This window comes from Triturus cristatus, chromosome 11 (assembly GCF_964204655.1).
Source record: "Triturus cristatus chromosome 11, aTriCri1.1, whole genome shotgun sequence".
Taxonomy (NCBI): domain Eukaryota; kingdom Metazoa; phylum Chordata; class Amphibia; order Caudata; family Salamandridae; genus Triturus; species Triturus cristatus.
The window spans coordinates 1180622559-1180650539 of record NC_140594.1 but is presented as its reverse complement, the minus strand read 5'-3'; the positions used below and the strand labels follow the sequence as shown (position 1 = coordinate 1180650539).

The following is a 27981-nucleotide window of genomic DNA, read 5'->3' as shown; positions in this document are numbered from 1 at the left end:
CTCTCTCTTACAAATGAAAGAAGTGCAGGTACTCTCCCTTACAAATTAAAGAAGTGCAGGTACTTTCCTTTGCAAATTAAAGAAGTGCAGGTACTCTCTCTTACAAATTAAAGAAGTGCAGGTACTCTCTCTTACAAATGAAAGAAGTGCAGGTACTCTCCCTTACAAATGAAAGAAGTGCAGGTACTTTCCTTTGCAAATTAAAGAAGTGCAGGTACTCTCTCTTACAAATTAAAGAAGTGTAGGTACTCTCTCTTACAAATGAAAGAAGTGCAGGTACTCTCCCTTACAAATGAAAGAAGTGCAGGTACTCTACTGTCCTTTGCAAATTAAAGAAGTGCAGGTACTTTCCTTTGCAAATTAAAGAAGTGCAGTTACTCTCTCTTACAAATGAAAGAAGTGCAGGTACTCTCCCTTACAAATGCAAGAAGTGCAGGTACTCTCCCTTACAAATGCAAGAAGTGCAGGTACTCTCTCTTACAAATAAAAGAAGTGCAGGTACTCCATAACAGGCAGTACCTGCCCACTTAAAGCACTGTGTGTGTGTCCTGGCATCTGTGCGCCACACCAGTGTCGAGAATTAAACTTTTTAAGCTGTACATGAGTGACTTCAGCTAACACATAACTATGAGAAAAAACAGTCCCGAATTTGTGTTTTACGACTATACACCAGAAATTGCATGCAAATTGTTGGGTTTAGGTCTGGGCGATTGGAATTATGCGGCAAGAGAGGGTCATATTATGTGGCTGGGTTGAGTAAATCATGCAGCAAGAAAAGGCAAATCATGCGCCATAATGCGGCACATTTTTTTATAGCATTACTTCATTATTTTGTCCTTTTTATATGTGTTAACACTGTCTGGACATAGGTTGCCCCAGAAAAGTATCAGTTTAACACCCACACATAGCAATAAGCAATAGAAAGGTGACCAGTCATCCGTTACAAAGGGCCTTACACTGTGCGGAAACGCGTGTTGCTGCGTTTTTAGTAACTTTTGAACCGTGTGAGCTACAGACCATTTTTTTAATGAAATCTGCAGATTATGCAGCAGGTGATGGATTATGTGGCAAATGCGGTAGAGCCATAATTATGCGAAAAGCGTTGCAGACGCATCACTCCAGTGGCCCTGGTTTAGGTAGTTAAGACAATGATCTCATGCAGTCAATGACAATATTCCAGAAACTGAGCAATTTAAAGTTTTATATATACATTGTCTGAGATCTGCATTTAGATTCAACTAAAGATGACATTAATATGGGCAAATGTGTGAAATAATTGAAGCAGACACTATCATGTACTGCACGCCAGGAATTGCACTCGTTACAACACAAACATTTACAACACAATTTTTACATCGCAACATCTATTACACAATGCATGATTTTACATTGCATGCCATCACCACGCATTTTTATAAACTACATTTACAACACATTCCATTACAACGCATACCATTACAACGCATATTACTTTTAGGGCAACAGTAGTGTAAGTGTTGGATAGTGTAGGGGTAAAAATTACTATTCCCACTCCAGTGAGTGCAACAGTAGGATAAGTATTGGATGGTGTAGGGGTAAAAACTATGCTTTGTAATCTTATGCGTTGTAATAGCATGCGTTGTAGTGACATGCGTTGAAATGGCATGCATTGTAGCGACATGCGTTGTAATGGCGTGCGATGTAAAGGATGTTGCATGGCAATGAGTGCGTTGTAAAGGTAGTGCGTTGGAATGACTGCGTTGTAATGGTTGTTTCCTGCATGCCAGTGCGCATGCCTGAGGGGCGGCTGCAGACCCCATGGTCTCACATACATTCACATTTTCGCTTTGGCCGCGTTGCTTACTGTAGTCACTTCACTTTAAAAAAACGAAAGCATTTCTTGGTCTTACTTTAGGCATTTCAGATGTAGCCAAAGCTCCTTGGAGTAGTAACAAGGCACTACATCCAGTGGATCATGCAGTGCTGCAGGGGCGTGTCCTTGCCAGTTAGGTTACCAGAAGGCTATGGCTTGCTGCCGGCTGTATTGCTGCTCTCCATGATGAAAGGCGCCCGTTCTCAGAGCTGGGCACTGGGCACTGCCCGTGCTATCTGGTCCAGCCAGATAAATAAAGAACCGGTGCACAGGGGCACTATAAACATCGGTCCGCATGAAAGGCCTCTAGTCGCAGTTGTAGCAAGCTCACCTGAGTCCTGCTTTGGACCACGTGACCCATTCTCTCTCTCTGCGTCATGTTATGGTAGTTGGCACTGGTTACCAGAGGCGACCCTGGCCAGCTCCGAATTTTATCTTTTGTAAGAGCTGTCAAAGATGAGATGGGCGTTCACTTACTCTGCCATTGGGCGTCTCTGAGCCCCATTGGTGGAGTTTTTATCAAAGCCAGAGCACCACGTAAACTGTGCAAAGCTAAGAAGGGATGGTTTTCCTGCAGCATCCTATGTCAGCACATTGTCAGGTGCTGACTCCATGAGTGTTGTTTGTGGGATCATTCATGTGTTTATGGTTTTTAATGTATCCCTGTTGCAGTGAGATGCTCTGGGAGTAATTGTCTATCCACTTCCATGATGTCACTTGCTGTGATATAATATTATTACACAACATCACTTCCTATTACACAATCTGGTCATAGGATGTCACTTCCTGTTCTGTCATTCAGGAGTCAAAGGGCACATGATGTCAGTGGTGGCCGGCGTGGTTTGCGGGTGGTGGGGTGGAGAGTCGCAGGGGGAGGGGGGTCACACAGGGGGGAATAAAAAATAAACTTACCTTGAGGCCGGGTCCCGCGTCTTTGCTTCTGCTCTCCTGCCTCCGACTCCAGGAACAGGAAGTCGACAGCCAGGCTCCCTCCCTTAAGCCAATCACAACGCTGCAATGCAGCATTGTGATTGGTCTGAGCACCGTGACACGGCACTCAGCCAGGGGCTGGAGGAGTGGGCATGTTCTCCATTCAGGCTCTAATGCAACCTGCATGGAGAACAGGGAAAGACAACGTGACTGGTTTGGGCGGCCCGAGAGTGCCGACCAAACAGTCATTGCGCACTTGAGTGGGAAAACCACGCCTCCTCTGCTATGAGGGCAAAGCAGCCCCGCCCGCCTGCAAAGCAGCAGAACCCAAAGAACGCTAAGTTATTATCATTTTATATTTCTAATTGGCACTGCTTAAAAGCAGCGGGGCGACTCCTCCGCCACGAAAGCGTAGGAGTTGCCACTGCATGATGTCACTTCCTTTCCCCAAGCGTTTTGGTGAATCGGCGCCGACGTGGCCTAGCACAACAAACACAAGACAGCATAACACAACCGCTGCTCTGATGAGGCAGTTGAGAGCTTCAGGTCATGGCTCTCTGGCGGTTACGCAGAAACATGTCGACACTTGAGGCCTCATGATGAGATGCTCTGTGACGTCAGCCCCGCAGACACCGTTACTGGACATATAGACAGCTGACAGGGCCGCATAAACTGACGCATTCTGATATGGACCCTGAGGGTTTGCAAAGGAATGGGGAATAACACAGGCATCAGACTTAACGCGATGGATTTCCCGGGTTATTCCCCATTCCTGGAGACATTTTGCTCTGGAGATTTCAGCTGTTTGCAGCGGACGGAAAGGGAAGTCCCTGGGGAAACTGTCCAGGTGAGTGGTTTTCTGGCTTTACTCAGAGTCAGGATGGACCAGTAACTCCTATTACTGGGCCCATCAGAGACCGCAAACCATCCGCAAGGAGGCCTTTAGTTTGTGCAGCTCTTACATCTTCAGTGGGGGCTAAAATATTGGCTTTAGAGGGTTAACCCTCCCCAACATCAACAGATTGTTTCATAATGTTTATCAGTTGAACACATTCCAGTAAGAGAGGCACTTGGCAAGACACCCCAGAAGGTGACACTTCCTGTTTTAAGCATCAGAAAAGGAATCTTGTGCCTAGAAGCCTGCCCTGCACCCTATACTAGCATCAGTGCTAGGATCAGACTCTTATGGGGGTGCCCCCGGCTAGGGACGTATTGGGCTGAGGTGGGGAAGCTTCTGAATGCTGTCACAGACCGGGAGGTGGAGTTTGATATGGCGGCCTGTTTACTGCTCTGGTTCCCACACACGGCGAAGACGAAAGTGTCCAGTAAGTTCATTGACTTGGGCCTCCTGCTGGCCCAGAGAGAAATTACGTGGCACTGGAAATCGCGGGAGGGCCCGTCATATGGGAGATGGATGGCTGAGTTGCTGAAGTGGGCGAGCTGTGAAAGCGTGATTAGGAGGCGTCAGGCGACCAGGGCAGGGGATGAGAAGGGGCTGGACTGGGTGAGGGCATGGGAGCAGATAGTACAGGCTCTGAAAGATTACCGGCTGGAGAGCACTGAGCAGGAGGACCGGGAGGGAAGGGCTCCACGAGGCCTAGGGGCCACAGGCGAATATCCGGTAGCAGTAGCAATAGTAAGCTAGATTTCATGATAGGGGCCCCCGTCAGCAGTAATGGGTGGGCGGGAGGGTAGGGAGGGGGGGAGTTCTCGGGGTGTTGTATTAATATATTGACGGACAGCTGGGGACTGAGGCGGATGGGAGAAAAGCAGCTGTTGCCATGGGAAATTTACCTGCTCTATGGGGTCAGACTGGTTCTGATACTCAGGGGCCGGTAATGTTGTGCCGCCCAGCCTCCGGGATGTGGGCTGAATGGCTGTGTAAAGTGTTACAATGATGCGAGCCTTTGGGACACATTGGGGGCATGGGAAGCTATTATGGAGTTCTCACACATAATTCTGCAATAAAAATACGTTTTCAAAAAAAAAATCAGTGCTAGGATCAGTCTTGGAAAGTGTTTCACTACTACCTCCTACTGCACCAAATAAAGAAAGGTAGGGCACCGGCCCTCTCCAAGGAGGTGGTGAGCAAAGGAGACAGTTCTCTCACACCAGCAGCTGTTTTTAAGAGAAACACAGCCAAATGATGAGTTTTCCAGAAGATATTTACAATGATGTTGACCAAGGACTCGTGCCCCACTCCCTCGGGTTGCTTTTGGCCTGTGTAGGTTTCTTGTCCTTCGGCTTTCCTAGTCTTGAAGCTTCCGGCAGGCCTTCGACTCTGCATGTCATATGGCCGGCTCGGCTCTGGGTGCAAACCTCAAATAGAGCGGGATCATAGCAGACCGGGAGACCCTCTATCCCAAAGAGACCACCGAACATTTCAGGAAATATATTGACACAGATCGGAAATTCCTTGATCTTTTGTGGTCACAGCTCTACTCTGCTGTTATCTTTCAAACCTTGGCCCCTTTGGGTTCTCCTTTTCTTGTTCCAACCCTTGACCTTCCATCTGGATGCAGTTTCACCTGTGGGTCTCTCACCAGGGCTGCTCCAAATGTCTCCACATATCTGTCCCTAATCCTAGAATCTGCCCTTAGTCTGTGTGTACACAACCAATTAAACCCATAAATGTGATTTATAAGACGGAGAGTTCTCCACTTCACTCTACCTTTACATGTCCGGTTGTCCGCGTGGAGCAGGTAACCGAACCTGCAGGAGCAGTAGAAGCCTCCAATGTAGTTGTGGCAGTGGTGGTCACAGGCGAGCTCCTCGTCGCCGCGCTCTGTGCACTCGTCTACATCTGTGGGGGCGGAGCAAGAAATAAAACACAAGAGGGTAAGCACCAAGCAGAGAGATTTAGAATCATGTCACTCATTGTAAGCAAGCCATGCCAAGAGAGTCGGGGACTCATCGACACGGGAACGCTGAATGGAACACGCGTAAGTCTATTTCTACAGCATGAGTGGACACTACCACAGACATACATGAAATCTGATCACCACATATGGACATTATTTCACTATTACAAAGGGTCTGGGGTCAGGGGTCCAGAAACAATACGGGAGTGCGAAGTGACAGATTTGCCTATATAACCCTACAGCTTAATCTGTTCTGCACACTTCCAAGTCACACCGCACAAACCAATCCTGTTAGAATCACAACTTTTTCACATAGCGCTTGCCACCCTGGATTGCAAAGCAACAGTTGGACCGTTCATCTTGTTCCTAAACTACCCCTCACAGTGGTCGGGGGAAGGGTAACGTCCCAGAACCGTTCTTTCCCGGGGTAAGCTCCTCCCACCAATGCGTGGCATGCGCGGCTGCTGTATCACACAGTCATTGGCAGTGCAACCGTTCATCCTCCAAGAGATACTTAGTTGCCCGACAGCAGCATCAAGTTGGGAGGATGCACCTTCACACCGTGCCTAGAGGCCGTAGCGTCCTACACAAGGTCTAGACTTTTTACAGAGTGCGCTTGGTATGTCCGCAAGGGACAGTAGAATTAAGGATGGGTGAAAATATCCGGTTCTGCTCCCTTCAGTCTTCCTTTATTTAGGAAATGTGTTGTTTACACCTGGCAAAAGGTACAACAACAAATGCGTGAAAAAACTGAATTAGTGAAAAATATTCTTCAGTTAATTTTATAATTTCTGGGGAGAGGCAACGGCTCCACTTTCATCTGGAATGGCTCTGAAATCTAAAATCATCGAATTAAATTTAAATGTATTAACACACTTTTTGTTTTACAAATGTCTTAATAACTTTCCTAACCTTAAAGCATGTTGTTTCGATATTTTTATAGATTCTAAAGAGATGGGGCACTGATGAACACTATGGTTAGCAACAGACATATTTCCTTTGGCAAATCCACTCTCCCTTGTTAAACACTTACCGGATACTCGGAGGCATGCTTCAATGTGTATAGAACATGTCACCAATAGACACAAGAGCATCTTTTTAGTTAAGTACAATCTCCTCTGAGAAAACAATTTGCACATCTCTATCAAGAATCAATATTTACATCTGAAGTCCCACTTTCCTCTCTGTGTCGTTGCCCTTTTAGTTAGGGTGGCTGCACACTTTGAAATAAAGCCCATTGAGTCTGTGAAATGTTTGTAATTTGCCTTGGTGCAACTATGGTTGTCGCTGACCTTTTTTTATTTTATTTATTTTACAGAGTTTTATATAGCGCGGACTACTTTTCTTGCTAATGTTACCCATGACACCAAGTTGATCACCTCCATAGGTTCACACTTCTGTATGATGTTGGAGGCCTGTGTATGGAAAGGTGTGAATGTATCCCTTGTAGGTTAGTGTTTTCGGTGACTAGTGGTAAAACGTCTCTTGTTGCCCGTTCCTGTGGTTTCTTTAGGTTAAATAACATTTTCAGACTTCATGTAGACTGTGAGCAGATTTGTTGACATCTTCCGGGAGATGTCTACAACTGAGCTAAGGGTGCAGCCGGACCTCAAGCAATGACCTGTGTGTCTGAGATTTCATCCCACCTCAGAAGTAAGTGATAATTCCAAGCCCACCGAAATTTTAGGATTTTATGCCCATCATAAATTCTGGAAAATTGTGGTTTTTTTACATTTCATATGCATTCCATCATTTTATACAGAATGCGCATGTCTCGAGTGGCTAGCTCATCACGATTCTTCTAACAAGATATTTAGCTCCTGACACGTGAAAATGTAGCCTGCTTCACCAGTGCCTACGTCAAGAACTGTTTTCTAAAGTTTGAGTAAACTTGTGAATTTTAGGATGTTATCAATAAACTCAAGGAAGATTGTACCCAAAGCCCTCTCTCTGCAGTCTCTCGGATCAGGTTGAGTCCAGACCTCATTACTGGTGTCATTTGTAGGAAACAATCAGCGGGTCCGTGAGCAACACCTCGATTCCTCGTCAGGGCTAGTGAGAGTTGTGTAAATGCAGTCACAATGCAGTGTGCACTGGTATGAAGTGCGTCGGTGATGTTGAACAAGTTACTAAGGCGATGACCGCTAGAGTCAAGGATGCCACCTGCGCTGTGGCCACCATTTTAGCATCAGGCAAGGGCCATTTTGGCCACAGGGTTTTTCTACAAACCAATGGCCTTGTACCAAGCAAGGTGATTGGCCAGCAGACTCGTTCACTTTCAACGCGATTAGTGTAAAGTTGTGCAAATTACATGCTAAGATGGCGTCCCCACACCTAGAATCACGTGCTACGGATTCAAACCAAGATGGCCCCTCACCGCCCGCCTGGTGTGTCTTGCACTCATCTGTGGTGCGTGAGTACCTGCACAGACTGCGTAATAATGCTGGTGTCTTGCCCTCATCAGTGGTGCGTGAGTACCTGCACAGACTGTGTAATAATGCTGGTGTGTCTTGCCCTCATCTGTGGTGCGTGAGTACCTGCACAGACTGCGTAATAATGCTGGTGTGTCTTGCCCTCATCAGTGGTGCGTGAGTACCTGCACAGACTGTGTAATAATGCTGGTGTGTCTTGCCCTCATCAGTGGTGCGTGAGTACCTGCACAGACTGCGTAATAATGCTGGTGTGTCTTGCCCTCATCAGTGGTGCGTGAGTACCTGCACAGACTGCGTAATAATGCTGGTGTGTCTTGCCCTCATCAGTGGTGCGTGAGTACCTGCACAGACTGTGTAATAATGCTGGTGTGTCTTGCCCTCATAAGTGGTGCGTGAGTACCTGCACAGACTGTGTAATAATGCCGGTGTGTCTTGCCCTCATCAGTGGAGCGTGAGTACCTGCACAGACTGCGTAATAATGCTGGTGTGTCTTGCCCTCATCTGTGGTGCGTGAGTACCTGCACAGACTGCGTAATAATGCTGGTGTGTCTTGCCCTCCTCAGTGGTGCGTGAGTACCTGCACAGACTGTGTAATAATGCTGGTGACGGAAGGTGAGCGTGTCACTAGGAGAGTAAATTGGGTCTTAAACCAGTAAAACAAGGCGGTGGAGCGCACCAGTGCAGTGCTCATTGAGGGGTGTCCTGTAAAATAACCTATTTGCACCTCTGAACTTGGGATGTCCCCCTGATCCTAAGTAAAGAGGCTCCCCTGTTTGTAGCACGTGAGACCAGCCTGGCTGCTGCCTTCCCTGGACGCTGGGGCGCAGCGCTTAATGTGTAAAAAAATATAAGTGAAGGTGCTGTGAGGTGTTCTCAGGAACTCATCACTACCAAAGGTTGGGGTTTGCAAACACTACGATTGCTACGCTTTGATTCCACCCCATGCTTCTTCCCTCCACCACCCGATACACTCCCTGTCTCTTTATCTGTTGAATACCAAGGCTGCCTTGTGTGGATTCCACCTCACGCCTCTTTCTTCCACCGCCCTACACTTCCTGTCTCTTTATCTCTCGAATACCAAGGCTGCCTGGTCCTGATTCCACCTCACGCCTCTTTCTTCCACCGCCCTACACTTCCTGTCTCTTTATCTCATGAATACCAAGGCTGCCTGGTCCTGATTCCACCTCACGCCTCTTTCTTCCACCGCCCTACACTTCCTGTCTTTTTATCTCGTGAATACCAATGCTGCCATGTGTGGATTTCACCTCACGCCTCTTTCTTCCACCGCCTTCCACTACCTGCCTCTTTATCTCATGAATACCAAGGCTGCCTGATTTCACCTCACGCCTCTTTCTTCCACCACCCTACACTGCTTGTCTTTTTATCTTGTGAATACCGAAGCTGCCTGGTCCTGATTCCACCCCTTGCCTCTCTCTTACTCCCTGCTACACTTTCTTCACTCTTGGAAATTCTTTCCCTCCATGCCTTCTCCCTGTTTTCCTATCTTTTGATCCTTTCCCTTTTTCCCTTTTTCCCTCTTTCTCCCTTTCTCTGTCTTTTCTGGGCCAAAGCCTGAGAATGAAAAATAAGTTCTAAGCCCCTTAACTGAGTTACGGTGCCCACCACCTCCAGGCACCGGCACAAGTTAAGCACTGGATGTAACACACAGTGTGAGCCAATGAGACACCATGATCTCCTGCTGATGCAATTAACAATCTGATGCAACATTCGCAGGCGTGATTGTGCCGAACCAATGACTGATCTTTGAGCTGCTGAGGCTGCACGACTAGCAAAACGATATCATTCTTATAATTGAATTGTTACATTCAGTAATCTATAATGACGTTGCATTGATAACATAAGAATTTTATACCTCCCCTATCTTTTTTCAATGCAAATAAACTCACATATCCACCGCTCAAATTAATTTAATATCTCCCTATAATAATTCACCACTGGTCCTTTTTGGGTTCCGCAGTAGCGTGCTACTCGCCGAAAGAGCGCTTCGACGCCTCGTCAGGGGTAGTAAGCACTATATAGATGCAACTACAATTTCAGTGAGCCTCGCGACATTCGCATTTGATCAGGCAGAGCAGAGCTCTCGGGCGTAAATCACAGCTCAGCAGCATTCTGACGTGCAGAGAGCAGCTGTAACACCAGAATTACAGGCTGTGACTTGACCCTGTAAACAGCACAGGACTGCCCAGCAGAGACACCCAAACCTGCCAACAAACTCTATGATTGCTTATCCTTTCGTCTTCCCGTCCCCAGCATCTCTGTCGCAGGCAGCCCCAGTTTGTGCAAAAAGATTCATGGAGGTGAGAAGGGACAGGCGTCTGGCTCATTTACATAATGACTACATCCCAGAAGCCACCTGCACAAGGTTCTTGTCTGTAATTTACCACATCTGTCATTGTTCTATCAGCAGCTCAACAGGTGAAGGAGTGTCGGGAGAGACTGGATGGTGGGTGCTGGGGAGGGCTGTGAATTACGCAGGTCAGTCTGAAGACACCATCACACTGACCGCAGAACAATGGGCAGATGAAAGAATGAATGATGCTAGGTGCCAAGACGTCACTTCAGAGCACCAAAAACAAGGAGTAGAGTAAGTGCAAGGCGCTATAATAAAAACCCATCCATCCAGGCTTAGATAAGGAGATAGAACGTGAAGTCAAACAAGCATTGGTAATGCATTAGTCTGGCCTATGTAATGAATTAAGAGCTATTTTCATCCATCATCATCCAGGAGAAGGAAAGAGCTCCCTGACAGATAACACTGGAGTGGAGAGGATGTGGCACAGCGACCAGAGCTGCTGACTTGAGAGCTGGGGATCCTAGTTCGAGTCTTGGACGGCGGGAAAATAAGAGAAGCAGATGATGAACAAGCATTGGTAAATGCAGGAAAATATGTCACAGGCAATGGAAGTGGCGGAAAGCTAAGTGGCATGCACAAGAACAAATGAGAAGCCAGGAAAGAGAGGAGGCATGGTGTAAGTCCCTTTTAAGTTTATATTTAAAAAAAATAGATTTCTCAAACACAGCGCACGTGCTGTGCAGGCAAAATCTTAAAAGGATTGGAGGTGAACTGGTAACGGCTTTTAGTATCGATATACACAGATGATATGAGAAATGGCATTCTTTGATGACATCACTGGTGACATAACATAAAATATCACCAATGAGATCATCAAAGACAAGTACCTGCAAACAAGTACCTGCTTTTTGCCATATGTTTGTTTATAATGGAAATGCAGACTTATTTCTATATGTATCCAATGCAAGGACATCTAGAGGTGGTAAGTGGTACTGCAGTCTTCCCGCTGTTATCCATGGCTATGAGGATGTCTTAAGCAAGTGATTGTAAGGGAAGCAGCATTTATGATAAGCAAGTAACATCAAAAGGACATCACTGGTCACGTGCCGATATCTATTGCTTCGCCGTTGTCACTGGTCATTAACGCTATAAAACAAATCTAACGATCATTGTCAGAACCACTAGGTCAAGCATTTTTTATCTATTGGTTTTGCCAATGCTGGTTTCTGAAGCTACACATCATGGACCAAAAGAATTGTCTGCCGCTCCTCTACAGCATATGGCAGACTTCCGCAGCAAATGAAAGGTGTGATGACGCGACCATGTCATTTTGTAGGTGTGTGCACGACGGATGACGTACGCATGTGTTTTCATCACCATACCAATGGATGCAGCTGGCCTTACTTTATTTACCATTCCAAAATGGATTAAGTGAATACATTTAATGTCACTAGCGTGGAAGCACTTTTTGTAAGATAAAGAGTCTGGAGCAACTTGCTGCCTGTCCCTCCAAAATAATTATATTTAAAACCACTGCAGGGGTGGAATAGGGCAATAGAGTAGTAGGTGGGAAAGAAAAAAGTAGTGGGTGTCCGGTAGAATAAAAATAAACCTGGACGGGGAGAAGGGGAAAAGCAGCACACAAAGGTGAGAGTAACACAGGAGCAGGTGGAGAAACACATTAGGGAGAGAGCAAACACTGTGTGTGGGGGCGGAAGAGCTTGGCGGGGGAGAAGCAGATAAGACAGCGAGCAGCACATGAGAAAGAGAGCCACAGGGACCATGTTATTTGGCGGGGAAGAAGCATATGAGAAGAGGAAGGCAAGTCATCCAATAAATATCAAGCAACTGAGAGTGACAATAAAGCCAACCAATCGTAAGCAAAGAGTGGGTTGTAGCTCACTGTACGCTCTTGGTAAACTCACAATAGGTGTTTCGTAACTAGTCGGCACTGTTGGGCAGGTGAGACCTAAAAAGCAGTAACACTCACCAGCTATGTTGAGCTTTGCAACTACAACTCTCCTTCACCACCCCATGAACTGCTCTTACTCTTAGATTTCCACATAATGTGATAGACAACATTACAAATTACATCATCAATGACATCATGACCATTCCATATATCACATTGTCAGCCACTTCTCTACTTTTGATGCATGTTTAGGTTTGGGTACATCTGCAAGCAACAAGCTAGTCTTATAAAGAATATATGAAAAGAGAGAGGCAAAATGGGTTCCATTCGCTAGCAAATGCGCTCACATACAAGATGGCTGCAGTATTACTTTCAACAAGCACATGCTCTGGCTAGTGAGACGTATAGAAATAAGGGTCTGATTTAGATTTCGGTGGACAGGTTACTCCATCACAATGGTGACAGATATCCAATCTGCTGCAATATAAATCCCATAATATCCTACGGGATTTATTTTTCAGCGGACAGGATATCCGATACCGTTGTGACGGAGTAACCCGTCCGCGGAAATCCATATCAGCCCCAAAGTCTCAATCTCTATTGCCTGCATATAAAAGAGAAACAGATAACTTCAAAGTCATGTTTTTTTGGGTGGAAGAGGAAATTTGTCCCAGGGTAGAGTATTGGTAGCAGAGCATTGTGATTGTGTGTGACTATGTATGACTGTGTATCCTGTTTATGGACAGCTTACAATGGAGTCCATGTTTAAATGCTGGAAAAGCATTGCGAAGTTCCCATGTGTCCGGGTCGTTGAGGTTTAACCGGAAATATAAGAGGGCATCATCTACCTGTGCCATGAGCTTTGCATTAGAGGGAGGTTGATCTTAATGTATGGGGGTGTAGGAGGCATGGATTGTACTGAAGCAGATTGTTGCTAGTGTACTATTTGGGAAGTGACATAGGAGATGGTGTGTGCTGCTCCCAAGGCCACACAGCGTCTGGTTTTGGTGTCAGTGGGGTTTTTGGTTGAAAGCTTGTATTGGTTTATGCCTTTCGGCTTTCCCATCAGGGATTTAAATCTGCCAGAATTGTGCTTGAAGGGGATTGTAACTACCAAGTATCTTGGAAAGGCAAATCCATGACAAAGCTGATAAAAAAATAAAACTGTGAGAACATCCTGCAGAGGAAATGTTTGGGGTACGTGTACAATAACCGAATAACATTTTGTCTAGAAGCCTGTTGGGGAGGATCAAGTGGTAATCAGTGAAATGAGGTCTCTCTTAAAATATCCTCTGCCCAAAACATCTTGGACATGTGGAACTGTGTCTGATTTAGGTATTAGACAAAAAGGTTTTGGGCCGTGATGTGGAATGGGTGGGGATGTTGGGTGGGCAAATAGGCATTATTGCCAGGGCAGTGCCATTTGAGGCCTCACACTCCTACTGCATTTGAATTGTAGATTTTAAATCAAGCTTATTTATTACTGCTGTGTTTTCTCTTTCCTTGAAGCATACCTTCTTTTGACTTAGGCCCCAACACCTTATAACAGGTCTGAAAAGACCTACATGATTTATTGGGAGTGACTTCAAATAGGATGGTCACATAAGACTCATATGGAACTTCCTGTGATGGAAGAGTGAGTGACTGTGCTGGGTGTGTGGAGGTGCTTGGGATAATCTACAACACACGCTATTTTTCATATGGCTAAATCAAGACTGGATGGTTATGCTATGTTGACTTGTATAGCGCACTAATCACCCTAGAGGGTATCCAGGCGCTTGGGCAAGATGTGTGGTCCCAAGGTGCTTATATGAAGAGGCAGGCCCTCCAGTTGTTGCGGACCTCAAGAAGTGAGGAGAGACTCTGATGTGCTGAGGGAGGTCCATCCATGTCTTGGGGGTGATGTAGGAGAATGCGCGCCCTCCAGTTTTGCTTTTGCAGATGCAGGGCATTGTGTGCGAGTAAGAGTGAGGCAGAGCGTAGGTGTCTGGCGGGTTGGAGAAAGTGTATGCGGCTGTCCAGGTATTCTGGTCCTGTGTTGTGTAGGGCTTTGGATGTGTGCGCGAGAAGCTTGAATTGGCTGAGCTTGTCATTTGGAAGCCAGTGAAGCTTCCTGCGGTGCGGTGTGATGTGGGTGCGGCATGGGAGGTCTAGTATGAGTCTTGCGGCTGTGTTCTGGATGGTCTGGAGTCTGTGTAAGAGTTGCTTGGAGGTTCCAGCGTAGAGAGTGTTGCCGTAGTCCAGTCTACTGGTGATGAGTGCTTGCGTGACAGTCCGTCTGGTGTTCTGAGGCAACCATTTGAAAATGTATCGCAGCATGCATAGGAAGCCCGAGGTGCACACTGCGTTGACTTGAGCCGTCATGTTGCGCTTGCCATCTAGGATGAGCCTAGATTTCTTGCGGTGTTTGTCCTAGCTCTGATTAACCTACAATTTCTTCTTTATTGTGGTATTTAACTAAAACTCAATCTTTGAAAGGATACGAAATAATTGAGCAGCTTAGCTTTGGTTAAGGTGTGTATTTTATTTTCATGCGATAAAATGCTACCTATTACCTTGTTTCTTGTAATTTGCAGAGGTGGAAGCTAAGACATGGTAGATTCTAAAGGTATTTGTAAGAATGGTGATTGCGGTGATTGCATCAGACTGCAACATTTACTACTTTGTAGACGCCAGCATCCAATCCTCTTGCACTGCGGAATAGGCGAACAGTTTGGCTGCCTGGGTACTTATCTGTGGTGTGTTTCCACCCTAGCATATTGTGCCAGGTCTTTTTCAGAGGTACAAAATTCTCTCAAAACATTAAACCAAAGCGTATAGTTTGACCACCTAGATTTAGCTATTTGTCTATTTTTAAAAACAAAAACTATACTAATTGCTTAGATATTTGGAGTAGGAAACGGGATCTGTTTTCTGTGATGTTATGTTAGTTTATGTATTTATAGAGTGTGCTACCACCAGCAAGGTTATCCTGGGTCAATCTTTAGCATGTCTCTATATATTCATTAAACGTTGTTGTTCACACTTATGCAAAGTGCTCTTTCTACTTCACAGTAGCGTCATCGGGGTGTTTCTGTAACGTCTCAGGATCGTTTAACAGACACGATAATGAGGACGCAACCACTTGTGAAGGGTTAGTTATTTTAATGAAGGCAAAACTAATACAAAGAATAAACAAAAGTTATAGTCACTGGAATCCTGCAGGCTAAGTACGTTACCAGCCCACAGCACGGATGGTTCTAACCGTCCTCTGCATATACGCCGATCCCGGCGTATGCCAACAGAGGGCAGAAATGAAATGGCCGAAAATGCCAATCGGTAGGCTGTGAGGGGCACGAAGAGTGTTGGGGAGAATCGAGGAGTCAGGGAAACACCCAGCCGGGGTCTCTACCTGAAGGGAGCAGCCGCTCAACCTCTTCCTCAGACTGGACCGGGACGCGGAGTCACCTCCTGGTGATGCGTCACCGATACCCCACTCAAAAGCAAGAAGAATGAACCGAGAGCAGCCGCTCGATCGATCCTGTGAACTTCCGAGTCTGTAACGCGGCAAACACCTCCTGGTGTGCGTTACAGCTGGCAGTCCCTGTATCTCTGGTCGGGCTGGGAGTTACGACTCCAACCAGCAAAAGCGCCACTGCGCTTTGACTCTGCCGATTCAAAAAGCGAAGCTCAATGGTTGACCGGTAGAGCTTCCGGGTCCTTCACAGGTGACGATGGGGCAAGACACGGCCCAGGGAGTAACGACTCGACCTACCTCCGTTCTTGCCTTACTGGAGCACCACTCCGGAACACTGCTCTTCACGAAGCAGGCACGTCGGTGTAAACACAATATCCGACAGCGTGGTACCTCCCGGTTCCTCCCTTTATTGGGCGTGTTTTCCTTGAGTTATGTAACAGCTCTCCTGTTTACATAAGGGCGTGTTTTCCTTGAGTTATGTAACAGTTCTCCTGTTTACATAACCTCTCAACCGCTAAGCAACCTGGGAGATGTAGTCCGTTTTCGCTGGTTACCGTTTTCCTCCCCTCGCATGACAGGAATTCATGACAGTTTCTCAGCACTAAGTCGTAGTACGGTTGTGAGGAGACCTCATGGGACTGGCAGTGATCGCAGCTGGACACTTACACCACAGGTGGTAGGTAAGTCATGGCCCCCTGACCATGTTAATCCTCGTGTAGCCCCTCCATTGGTGTGTTGCGTCATTGCTACTCCCAATTCATTTTAGGATAATCTGATACTACTCCAAGACACTGGTACAGTAGCACCAAGAAGAATTTCCCTTTTGCACAGTACTTTTATGAAATGCATATATTTGTTATTGTTGCTATCGATTTGCAGTAGCTACTTACCCACTGCGGTGTAATGCGCATCAAAACCTGTGAACCGCTCTTCGTTGGAAAAGTCTGATCTGAAAGTGAGGCTGAGGGTTGCGCCCGGGGACAGGATCTCCTGCTGTCCTGGTGCCTGCTCGGTATCGGTGCTCTCCTTCCCACAGAAGGTGGCCAAGACCTCGCCCTCGGCTTCAACCTGCAAGCAGAATGAAGAGTGATCCTTCTGGCACAACACTTCCTACAAATCCCCCATTACTCAGCCTCCTATTTCATACCTTCCTCTGCATCTCAACCCCCTAGTTTCCAAAATTTCCTAAAGGTGCATGCCTTCTAGCACCCACATTTTTGACACGGGTTGTCTCCTGCCCCCTGTGTTTCTTTGTGTCCAACACTCCTGCCCCACACCACCCCGTGCATCCCCCATTACTCAACCCCCTAGTTTCCAAAATGTCCTAAAGGTGCATGCCTTCTAGCACCCAAATTTGTGACACGGGTTGTCTCCTGCGTCCTGTGTTTCTTTGTGTCCAACACTCCAGCCTCACACCACCCCGTGCATCCTGTAATTTTTTGTCCCCAATTTCTCATACCACATAATATCTTCTGCTTCTTACACCACCTCAGATCCAATCCATCCCCTTGCCACAAAAAGACACTCAGTTCCCTTAGCTCCTGCTACCCCCAGACACTCTGTGCTTTCAATAAAATATTTTGAAAAATTAACTACAGTCATCTGACTCAAATTCACCATGATACAAATCGTTACAACATTCAAAAATTCCATAACTAACAATAAAATATGTAAATAAAAATCATTAAGCTGTTCCCACAATCATTTCACCTAGAAAATAATGTATATGAAATAAATATATAATGTTTTGACGGTTAAACATTGTGGTTCGAGGGGAGGAGCCTAGCGCGCAACCAAGATGGCCGCGTAGGTGCGAGGCTCCCGAGGACCTCCGCGACCTCCTGAATTAATCCTGGCGATATCCTGTCCTTGTTGAGGGGACTGTGTCGGGGAACCCGAGCTGAGGCGCCACCCGTTTTTCGGGCTCGAATCGGACCCCGGACACCGGTGGGAGCACCGATCGAAGGTTGCGGCCTTCTCCTCGCCGGCCCCCCGGATTGGAGTAGTGGGGCGATCCGGGGACAAAGTGAACAACAGCGGCGGGCAGGGCTGGGCGACTCGCGTACCCCGCACTTTCACTTTTGCTTTTGCGCCCTCCTTGCACTCAAGCGAGGTTGGGTTGCGGAGCGGGGTGCGGTGGTGTGGTCTTGTCTAGGAGCCCGGCTGACCCGCCGGCGGTGGGTTGGCCTGCGGTTCGGTGGTCGCCCCCGCCCCCCCCCCGGGGGCCCGTGAATTGGTATAGCGGCCCGTTTGAGGAGATTGGCACGACGGTGGGAGAGCAAGCATGTCCACCAAACAAGATGGCGACCGGGCGAAGGTGAAGACAACCCGCCGTGGCACGGCGCACCAAGCTAACAGTATGGACCGCTACACGCTCCAGAAGGGTTCTCCGGAGACATCGCGCGCATCCCCGGTGGGCCCGACGGAGGCATCTGCTCATCCTGTGGATCTGACCCTCCGGGACGTCATGGGCGCCATTGCAGAGATGAAGGCCTCGGTGGACCAGCGTTTCGACACCCTAGCGCAAAAAATAGACTCGGTCCTGGTGGATGTGAGCCTTGTGAGGGCAGACTTGTCCAAAACGAACGACCGGGTCGATTCCCTGGCCCACACCACAACGAGCCTCACGACGGACGTGGTGGCCCTCCAGAAGGAGGTGCGCCGGCTCGGCCAGGCGAGCGCCCTGATGGACCGGCGACTGGAGGATTCCGAGGGTCGGGCCCGGAGGAATAATGTCCGTATTGTGGGGGTGCCGGAGGGACGAGAGGCGGAGGCGGCGGATCTTTTTGTGGAAGAATTGATCTTGACCCATCTTCAGCCCAGGGGGCTGAGTAAGCTTTTTGCGGTGGAGCGTGCTCACCGGGTCCCTGGGGGCAGACCTAAGACCGGTGCCCCGCCGCGGCCTCTGATTGCCCGGATTTTTAATTTTCGGGACAGAGATGCTATCCTCCAGACCTCCAGGCAACAGGGACCGGTCAAGCTTGACAACATGGATGTGCATTTCTACCCGGACTTTACTCCGGCGGTTCAGAAGCAGAGACAGAGTTTTCTTGGTGTTAAACGTCGCCTACGGGACATGAACCTCAAGTACTCAATGCTTTTTCCAGCTAAGCTGAGGGTGGAGGTGGATGGTCGCACGCACTTCTTCGACCGGCCCGAGGCGGCTGGGGACTGGTTGGACACTCTGCCTGGAGATCGGGGCCGGGGGGGCGGGGGGGGCGCGGCTGGCGAGGAGGGCCCGCCGGATCAGAATTGAGGGGTGACTGAATAGGCCTTGCCCTGGACGATGTTCCTCCACTATTTATTGATTGCATATGTTCCCCTTCTATGGAGGTCGTGCGGGGTCTGTTGGGGGCTTCCCTCCTCCTCTGGGGGACTAGTTAGTTTTTAGCTATGGGGCGACAGGCACACTGCACTTTGGGGGGGCTGTCTGGGCTCATGCAGGGGTGCAGGGAGGGGGGAGTTCTGTTGGGATGGGGGGGTGGGGGGGGTGTGTTGTTTGTTTGCACCGCAAGGCAAACCCGCTACTGTGTTGTTGTTTTTAAGATGCTCGGTGGGGGACGACCGATTGTTTCGACGTATGATGGGGGGTAGGGATTTGACTGTGTTGTCATGGAATGTTAACGGCCTGGCGGATAGGATTAAGCGTGGTGTGGTCCTGCAGTACTTAAAACGTATTTCACCAGATGTTGTCTTCCTGCAGGAGACGCACCTTATAGGTAACTCCTTTCATGCAATGAATCGGCGGGGATATCGTTTAGCGGCCCATTCTGGCTTCACTTCGGGCTCGCGGGGGGTGGGTATTATGATCAAGAACTCGCTCCCGTTGGAGATTGATGAGGTGCGCCATGATGAGAGGGGACGCTACACTGTTCTGGTGGGAAGAATGGAGGGTAGAGTGTTTATTTTTATATCAGTGTACGTCCCGCCTGGGTTACAAGCCACCACATTTGCGGACCTGGGGCACCTCCTTCTGGACCTTCCGAGTGGCCTGCTGGTGGTTGGAGGGGACTTTAATGCGGTAGCTTCTGGATCTATGGATCGCCATCCCCCTAGGGACCTCCCCCGGGCACAGGCGTGGCTGCCCGGCCTTTTAGACACGCTGGGCCTGGTGGATTGCTGGCGATTAAAGCATCCCGCACAGCGGCAGTACACCTTCCACTCGGGTGCCCATGGTAGCCTCTCGCGGCTTGATTACATCCTTGTCCCGGCGGCCCATGCAGGGAGGGTGGGGGAGGTGCGCCATCTGGCGCGGGGTATCTCAGACCACTCCCCATTGCTGTTACATTTTGGTGTCTTCCCGAGGGGGGATGGCAGGGTGGCTCCAATCAATGCATGGTATTTGCGCGACCCCATCATTCGTGCCGATTTGATCAAATCCTTACAGCGATATTTCGACGAGAATGTGGGGTCGGTCCCTTCGGCCATCTCCCTGTGGGAGGCTTTCAAGGTAGTTCGTAGAGGGGAGGCCCTCTCCTTTATCTCCCATGCCCGGCGGCGCGAGCGGGAGGAGGTGACCCGGGTAGAGGCCGAGATTGTAGAACTGGAGGGTGACCTGGGGAGCGGGGTAACAGACGCCAAGCTGCATGTTCTACACCTAAAGCAGGCGGCCTATCGGGCCCTCGTCACGGAGGCGGCCAGGGGCCTCAGTAGAGAGCAGCAGGGGCGATTGTATGATGTGGGTGATAAGGCGGGCAAATTGATTGCGTGGTTGGATAAGAGGGAGAGAGCGAGCCGAGTGGTTCCTTTGATTGAGAGTGTGGATGGTGCGTGTGTCACCGAGCCGGAAGCCATTGTCTCCTGCTTTGCGGATTATTTCCGCGAAGTCTACTCCCCGGTTTCCCCCTGCTCGGAGGAAGATTCCCATGCCCTGCTTCGGGACATCGCACTGCCCTCCCTTACGGTGGAGGACAGGGATTCGCTGGACGCTCCTCCCACCTCGGACGAAATTGCCTTGGCTATTCGCTCGGTTGCATCCGGCAAGGCCATGGGCCCCAATGGTATTCCCATTGAGCTATACAAGCTACGCCCGGATGTGTTGGCGCCCCACCTGCGCGCGATGTTCCTGGCGGCCCACTCGCAGGGTTCCCTCCCGCCGGACCAGCGTCTGGCCACAATTGTGGTGATCCACAAGGAGGGGAAGCCCCGTGAACGGGTCACATCCTATAGGCCGATCTCGCTCTTGAACGCGGAGCCCAAAATCCTCGCCAAGGTGTTGGCCAACCGGTTGGTTGGCGTGGTGGGCGATTTGGTCCACCAAGACCAATCTGGCTTTATACCACACCGCAACACGGCGCTTAATCTGCGGCGCTTGCACGGGGTGCTCGCGCGTGTCCCGTTTGTGAGGGAGCCGGCCATCTTGGCGTCCTTGGACGCCACCATGGCGTTTGACACGCTGGAGTGGCCATACATCTGGGCGATGCTGGCGAAATTTGGATTTGGACCGGGCTTTATCAGCTGGGTCAAATTGTTGTACTCGGGCCCATTGGCGCAGGTGGTGGTGAATGGGCGAGTCTCGGTCCCATTCGCGCTGGGGCGGGGCACGCGACAGGGTTGCCCCTTGTCACCTCTCCTGTTTGCACTGGCCCTGGAGCCCCTGGCGGAGTGGCTGCGGTGGCATCCTTCCATCCGTGGTCTCCGCTGGACCCCCGAGCATGAGGACCGTGTGTCCCTCTATGCTGATGATATCCTCCTGTATCTCGCCTCCCCGCGTAAATCACTGATCGTCCTGGTTGATGTTTTGCGCTCATTCGGTCGCAACTCAGGACTTGTCATCAACTGGGCGAAATCCTGTGTATACGTGCTTTCCGGGGAGGCTCCGGTCCTGCCACGGGACTGTCCGATCCAGATTGCCTCCCAGGGGTTTCGGTACCTGGGTATATATATCACTCTTGACCCGGAGGTCCGCTATGAGCGGAATTTGCTGCCCCCCCTCCAGCGCTTGAAGGAGGACGTGGTGCGCTGGCGGCGTCTGCCGCTTTCGCCGCTCGGCCGCGCGGCCTTGTTTAAAATGATGTCCTTGCCGCGCTTCCTCTACGCCCTCCAGAATACTATGGACTTGGTTCCGGCACGCTATTTCCGTGAGGTGGAGGGCCTCCAGCGGCGCCTGTTCTGGGACGGGAGGCCGCGCATTGCTCTAGCTAAACTGACGCTGCCGTGGTACGATGGGGGGGTCGCCCTCCCGGACATTAAACGGTATTACTGGGCCTCCCAATTGGCTGCAATTAATCATGGCCTTTACGGGCCCGCCTTGAACCCGGCGTTTGAGATGGACAAGATGCTCCTGCCCGGTGGCGACTACAATCGAGCGCTCTACTCTGCCGCGCCCGACTCCCGTCTGACGGGACCGACGCGCGTCATGGTGCGTGTCTGGCACGCGGCTAATGCAGCCATGGGGTGGAAGGACCGTTTGACCCGAGCGTCACCGCTGTACGCGTCTGAGAGGTTGGGCTCCCTGTGGACGTCGAAGGGCTTCGAGAAGTGGGACACGATCGGAATCAGCACGGTGGGAGATCTCTGGACGAGGGGGGGATTTAAGACTTTTGCGGCGCTGCAGACGGAGTTTCAGCTGCAGGGCGGTGAGTACTTTCGGTACCTACAAGTCCGCCATGCGCTGGGCTCCGTCTTCCCGGATGTCGCGTCCATTCCGGAGTCTTCCCCCCTGGAGGACAGAGTGCTGGATGGCCATGTCCCAGACAGCACGATCTCCCTCATATATAAAAAACTGATCAACGACAGATCGTGCCTGCTGACTAGTCTCCGCGAGGCCTGGGTCGCCGACGGTCTGGAGCTGGACGACGAGGATTGGATTTCCGCGGTGGCCTCTCCAAAAGAGGTGGCCATCCCGGCTCGCCTTCGTTTCGTCCAGCTTAAGATCCTTCACCGGGTTTACGTGACGGGGCCAAGGCTTCTACGTATGGGCTTTGCTGGTGACGGAATGTGTAAGCGTGGCTGTGGTGCGTTGGCAACTTTTATGCATATACTGTGGGAGTGCCCAAAGGTGGAGCGATTCTGGCGTGGTGTGCACGAGGTCCTGCGTGTGGTTACGCGTGTCGCGCTGTTGCCTGAAGCGAGGAGATGCTTGCTGAATGTGTGGGAACCAAATGACTATTCGGTCCCGCAGACGCGGTGGGTGACTCTGGGATACATGATAGCTAAGCGTGATATTGCTCAATTGTGGGGATCCCAGAGGCCCCCTGCGGTGTTGGCCTGGAAAGAGCATATGGATTGGTGTATGTTTCGTGAAAAGGTGGTGTATGTGGCGAGGGGTAAGCCTGGGGCGTGGGTGAAAATCTGGGGCCCCTGGAACGCCTACCGCGGGGGTATTTGTGAGCCGCCACTGCTACCGGCTGCCTCGCCTGCTCCGTCTCCCTAGATGGCCCCCCTCCCTCGGCCTTGGGCACGCGGTCCCCCAGCCCCTGATCTATTCCCACTTCCCTCTTCAGAGTTCTGCTGCTGGTCTGGGTCCCCCACTTATGGAGCACGTGCCGTCACTTTGGATCGCGGGTTGCCTTGCGGGTGTGGTTTTTTGTGTTGTTTTGTTTTGAGAAAAGGGAACCGTAATGTGGGCATGGTGCTATGCGGCCTGCAACATTGATTTCTCCTGTTTCGCAACTCTGCACTGCCAAGAGACTCTTACTGTATATATGCAATATGTTTTTTATCGCTCTAGCGGCCGGCCGGGGGGTTGTAGGCCCATACCTGTAACTTTTACAAACTGCAATAAACGGTTTCAAAAAAAAAAAAAAAAAAAAAAAAAAAAACATTGTGGTTCACATTAGTTTAACAATACTAACACAATGCTCTGAAAATATTTCTTGCATCACCCCCTTCTGAGCTAAAGCTTCCTAAAGCGAGTAGGATTAGCCATGTTTGTATTAAACATATCAGTTTCTTAGCCCCTTGTACTGTGTGAATTCCAAAAGGACATTTGAGACAAATTCGGCTGTTACTTGTTTTTGAGGGAATGAGTTTATCCTGTCAGGCAAACCCAGCTAGCTGCCTGACACATTTTCACATTTCTGATACTCTTTAGAGGCATTCCCTTTGGGACAGAAAATAACAAGTAAATAATGCTGTTTAAGATCTGGAATAATTCTAGAAAATCTTAAAATGTGTCAAACTCCTTAAACCGTGATTGAATTTTATACATTGGGTTACCCTATTATCTTTAATGAGTGTTAACTTTTGCAGGGGAACAGGTATGAAATGTATGTTTGGTGTCCAAGGAATTATCTCACATTTCTGCACATACCACTTTTAGAAATGTCATTTTTTTGTCCTAACCTTTATGTGCCTACAGCTTGTTTTCTGGTACATTGGACTAGTTGTAATTGGCAGTTGGCCTTTGTGTATTCCTCCAAGACAGCATCACAATAGAGGGTCTAGGTTTGGCAGGATGGGCGCACTCTTTCAAGACAAGGGACAAAGCTTTCACATTCAACACTTGCACTTCAAAGACACTGGTCCGGCTCACACTGAAAGGACTTCACACTAGCCTATTGTGATCCTAGATGATCTGAGGTCAGGTCAGGGAGTCAGGAAATTCCAGACTCATCGGTTCGGGAAAAACTCCAGAACTTTATCCAACTTCATATTGAGCATCAGGTATAAATATTGGACCACTCAGGCCCAACTCTTCAGATCAGTTCTGGACCTGCGGAAGACTCAGAAGAAGGTCAACTCTGCTGCCCTGCTGCATGAAGGACTGCCAAGCTGCACTGCTGCTCTACCTGTAAGAAAGACTCTTCTGCTGTCCTGCTGCCTGAGGAAGAAGGACCTCCAGAGTGACTCCAAGGGCCAGCTGGCTGGCATCCTGTTCTGAGCTACAGGAACACAACAGGCTCCTGGCGCCTACACAGCTCAAAGCATCTCGATGCAGGACCACGTGTCACAGTTTCTGTTCATCGGCTACTTAAGCACTGACCCAGCATGATGCATCTCGACACCGACAACTGACCCAGCTCGATGGCTCCTCGACACCGAGCTGCACAGGCCAATGCAAGGACTTCACATCTCGACACCAAGGACACGAGGTACTTTAACAGCAGATTGAACACAGTCCTGTATCCTGCCCATGCTCCATAATGGTCGGCATAACTTTGTGACTGGGACCTGGTGCACCACGACCAGATAACGGCAAATGGCGCTTCGTGCTTCTAAGCGCTATTTCTCTTCAAAACTTTTAAAATTGCATACCTCCGGTTCTACTAATTGGATTTTTGCCGTTCAGGCCTTAAATTATTTATTAGTGTCATCTATTTCTCTAAATTAGTGTGGGATTTTTCTTGTGTTATGTTTTCACCTTATTAATGTTAGCGTGCTGCATAAATACTTTACACATTGCCTCTAAGTTAAGCCTGAGTTGCTTTTGTGCCAAGCTACCAGCGGGTCAAGCACAGATTAATTCAGTGACTGTTTGTGGTTCACCTTGACAAGGATTGTGGCTGTTGATTAAGAAGGGCTCACACACACCTCAACCAACTACCCAATTTCACACAAGTATTGTTGGTGCAAACATATGATGCCAATTGTGTTTTGTGTACAGTGGCATTCATTATATTTCAATTTGTCTTCACGTGTACAGCTTGTCTTCAGGGCCCTCATGCTTTGAGTGAGCAGCACATAGGCTCAAAGATGATAGATTTCGCAAAGCGCCATCACAGGTGGAAGGAAGGTGTTGGTTGTTGCTACATTTAGGGTTTCCTAGAGATAGGAAAGCTGATCTCTTTTCCACAGCAGCTCCCCCTTTATAGAATTCTCTTCTTCCTTCTTTGGCACTGCCCCTGATCTGTTGCCATTTGAAAAAACATTAAAATTATATTCCTTCAAGTTGCTTATCCTGGTACCGGTTGGGGCTAGTCCCAGGCTTAAGCAGGGGTAATTCGAAACACTTTTCCAGTTTTCCTTCTTTTCCTTTAGCTACTTTAGTTTTAATGTGTGTTATTTCTATTTTTCTGTTGCTTTGCTATTTTTTTGTCTTTAGCCCTTTTATGCATTGCATAGCAGTCTGCTCTCTTCATGGATATTGCTTCACTTCACTATCACTAAGTGTAGGACTTGAAAGCAGTGGTTTTAGGCTCTCCAGACAACTCTGTTTTTTTCCGTTCCTCTTGTTATTCATATTTTTTCTGTCCACTCTCTGTTGTTGGAAGACCTCACTTCACTCTTTTTTTTTTTACAAATCTTTTTATTAAACGATCTCGGTGGAGTGGTCAGTGCATACAGTAAATCATCAGGTATAAGTGTGTCACGGTTATGCAAAATAGGAGGTCATTACATACATCTGTACAGTGAGAGAGAATATTAAGGAAAACAGAATTATATATCAAGGCGTCAGCGGTTCGTCCGCAGGGGGAACCAACGGGGGTTCCCATATATTGCCACGATAAACGTTCCATTTCGTCCAGATCGCTATCCACTTCCGGGGACAACCACGTGACATAAACAGTTTTTTCCCGTATCATACACCAGTCCATGTCGATTTTCCAGGCAGTAAGTGTACGCGGTGTCGGTGCTCCCCAAAGGCGGGCGATGTTCCGCTTAGGAACCACCTCCCTTCACTCTTACCATCTCCATTCCGCAGTCCACGTGTTCAGCGCCTGGATACCCTCATGAGTGACAAGGAGCGCCCTACAAATCTACCGATTGATTGATTGATATCTTCTAATGCCGACTCTCTCATAATTCCTGGTCTTTGTAGGTACTCTCTTCTGTTACAATAAACCCACCTATGGCCAGTTGGGTCGTCTGTTCCCCTATAGCTCTTGTTCTACTGGTTATATAGCAGAGGCACGTATGACTGAACCACACGTGCCTCTACAATGCCGTCCTAACCACAAATGCGTCACCGGGCATTTCTTTACCATGCATGCCTTTACCACGCATGCCTTTACCACGCATGCCTTTACCACGCATGCCTTTACCACGCATCCTTTTACCACGCATGACTTTACCACGCATGCCTTTACCACGCATGCCTTTACCACGCATCCTTTGAACACGCATGCCTTTACCACGCATGCCTTTACCACGCATGCCTTTACCACGCATGCCTTTACCACGCCTGCCTTTACCACACATGCCTTTACCACGCACTTTTGTGATAAAGGCATGATTGGTGAAGGGAATTGCTTGCTAAAGATTACCACTACCCTGACCCCGTAAGCCCTAAAAACGTATCCCCCTACCTCACCCCCCTGAGGCCTAAAGCCTACACCACCCTGCCCTTAAAACTACCCCTTCCCCACCCTGAGGCCTAAAACCCTGCCCCCTACCAAAAACTACCCCGACCCCAGCCCCCCCACCCTGAGCCCTAACACTCACCTCTGTCCTGCCCTTAAAAGTACCCCTACCACTGCACTTAGGCCTAAAACCATGCTCCCCATTAAATAAAGTACCCTGACCCCCCTGCCCTGAGTCCAAAACCGACCTAGTCCTCACTGAATCTATTGCGTCATGTAGAATGTTGGCACTTGCACCTACTGTGTCACGTAGACTGTTGGCACAGAGTTTGCACCTATTACGTCACGTAGACTGTTGGCACAGAGTTTGCACCTATTACGTCACGTAGACTGTTGGCACAGAGTTTGCACCTATTACGTCACGTAGAATGTTGGTACGGGGTTTGCCTCTATTGCGTCATGTAGAATGTGGGTTCTGAGATTGCACCTATTGCGGCCTGTAGAATATTGGTGCAGAGTTTGCACCTATTATGTCATGTAGTATGTCGGCTCAGGTTTTGCATCTATTGCTTTACATAGAATGTTGGTGTGGCGTTTGCCCCTATTGCATCATGTAGAATGTTGGTGCAGAGTTTGCACCTATTGAATCACACAGAATTTTGGACCGGGTTTGCACCTATTGCATCACCTAGAATTTTGGTGCAGGGTTTACACCTATTGCATCACGTAGAAAGTTGGCATTGGGTGTGCCCTATTGCGTCATGTAGGATGTTGGTGCAGGGTTTGCACCTATTGCGTGACATAGAATGTTGACGTGGGGTTTGCACCTATTGCGGCCCGTAGAATATTGGTGCAGAATTTGCTCCTATTTAGTCATGTAGAATGTTGGCACGGGGTTTGCACCTATTGCATCACGTAGAATGTTGGGCCGGAGTTTGCCCCTATTGTGTCACGTAGAATGATGGTACAAGCTTTGCACCCATCACGTCACATAGAATGTTGGCACGGGGTTTGCCCCTATTGCATCACGTAGAATATTG

The 27981-nt window shown here is 48.9% G+C and overlaps 1 protein-coding gene across 2 annotated transcripts in view; it reads right to left on the bottom strand.

The window, feature by feature from the left end:
• MASP1 (MBL associated serine protease 1) overlaps positions 1–27981 on the bottom strand; it is a 322051-nt gene that overhangs the window by 211803 nt on the left and 82267 nt on the right. For both annotated transcript variants that reach the window (XM_085635902.1, XM_085635901.1), the window contains exons 3-4: positions 16649–16826; positions 5454–5585 (exon numbers count right to left, since the gene is read on the bottom strand). In XM_085635902.1, the coding sequence (XP_085492028.1) occupies positions 5454–5585; positions 16649–16826 (310 nt within the window). The remainder of the gene's footprint in view (positions 1–5453; positions 5586–16648; positions 16827–27981) is intronic.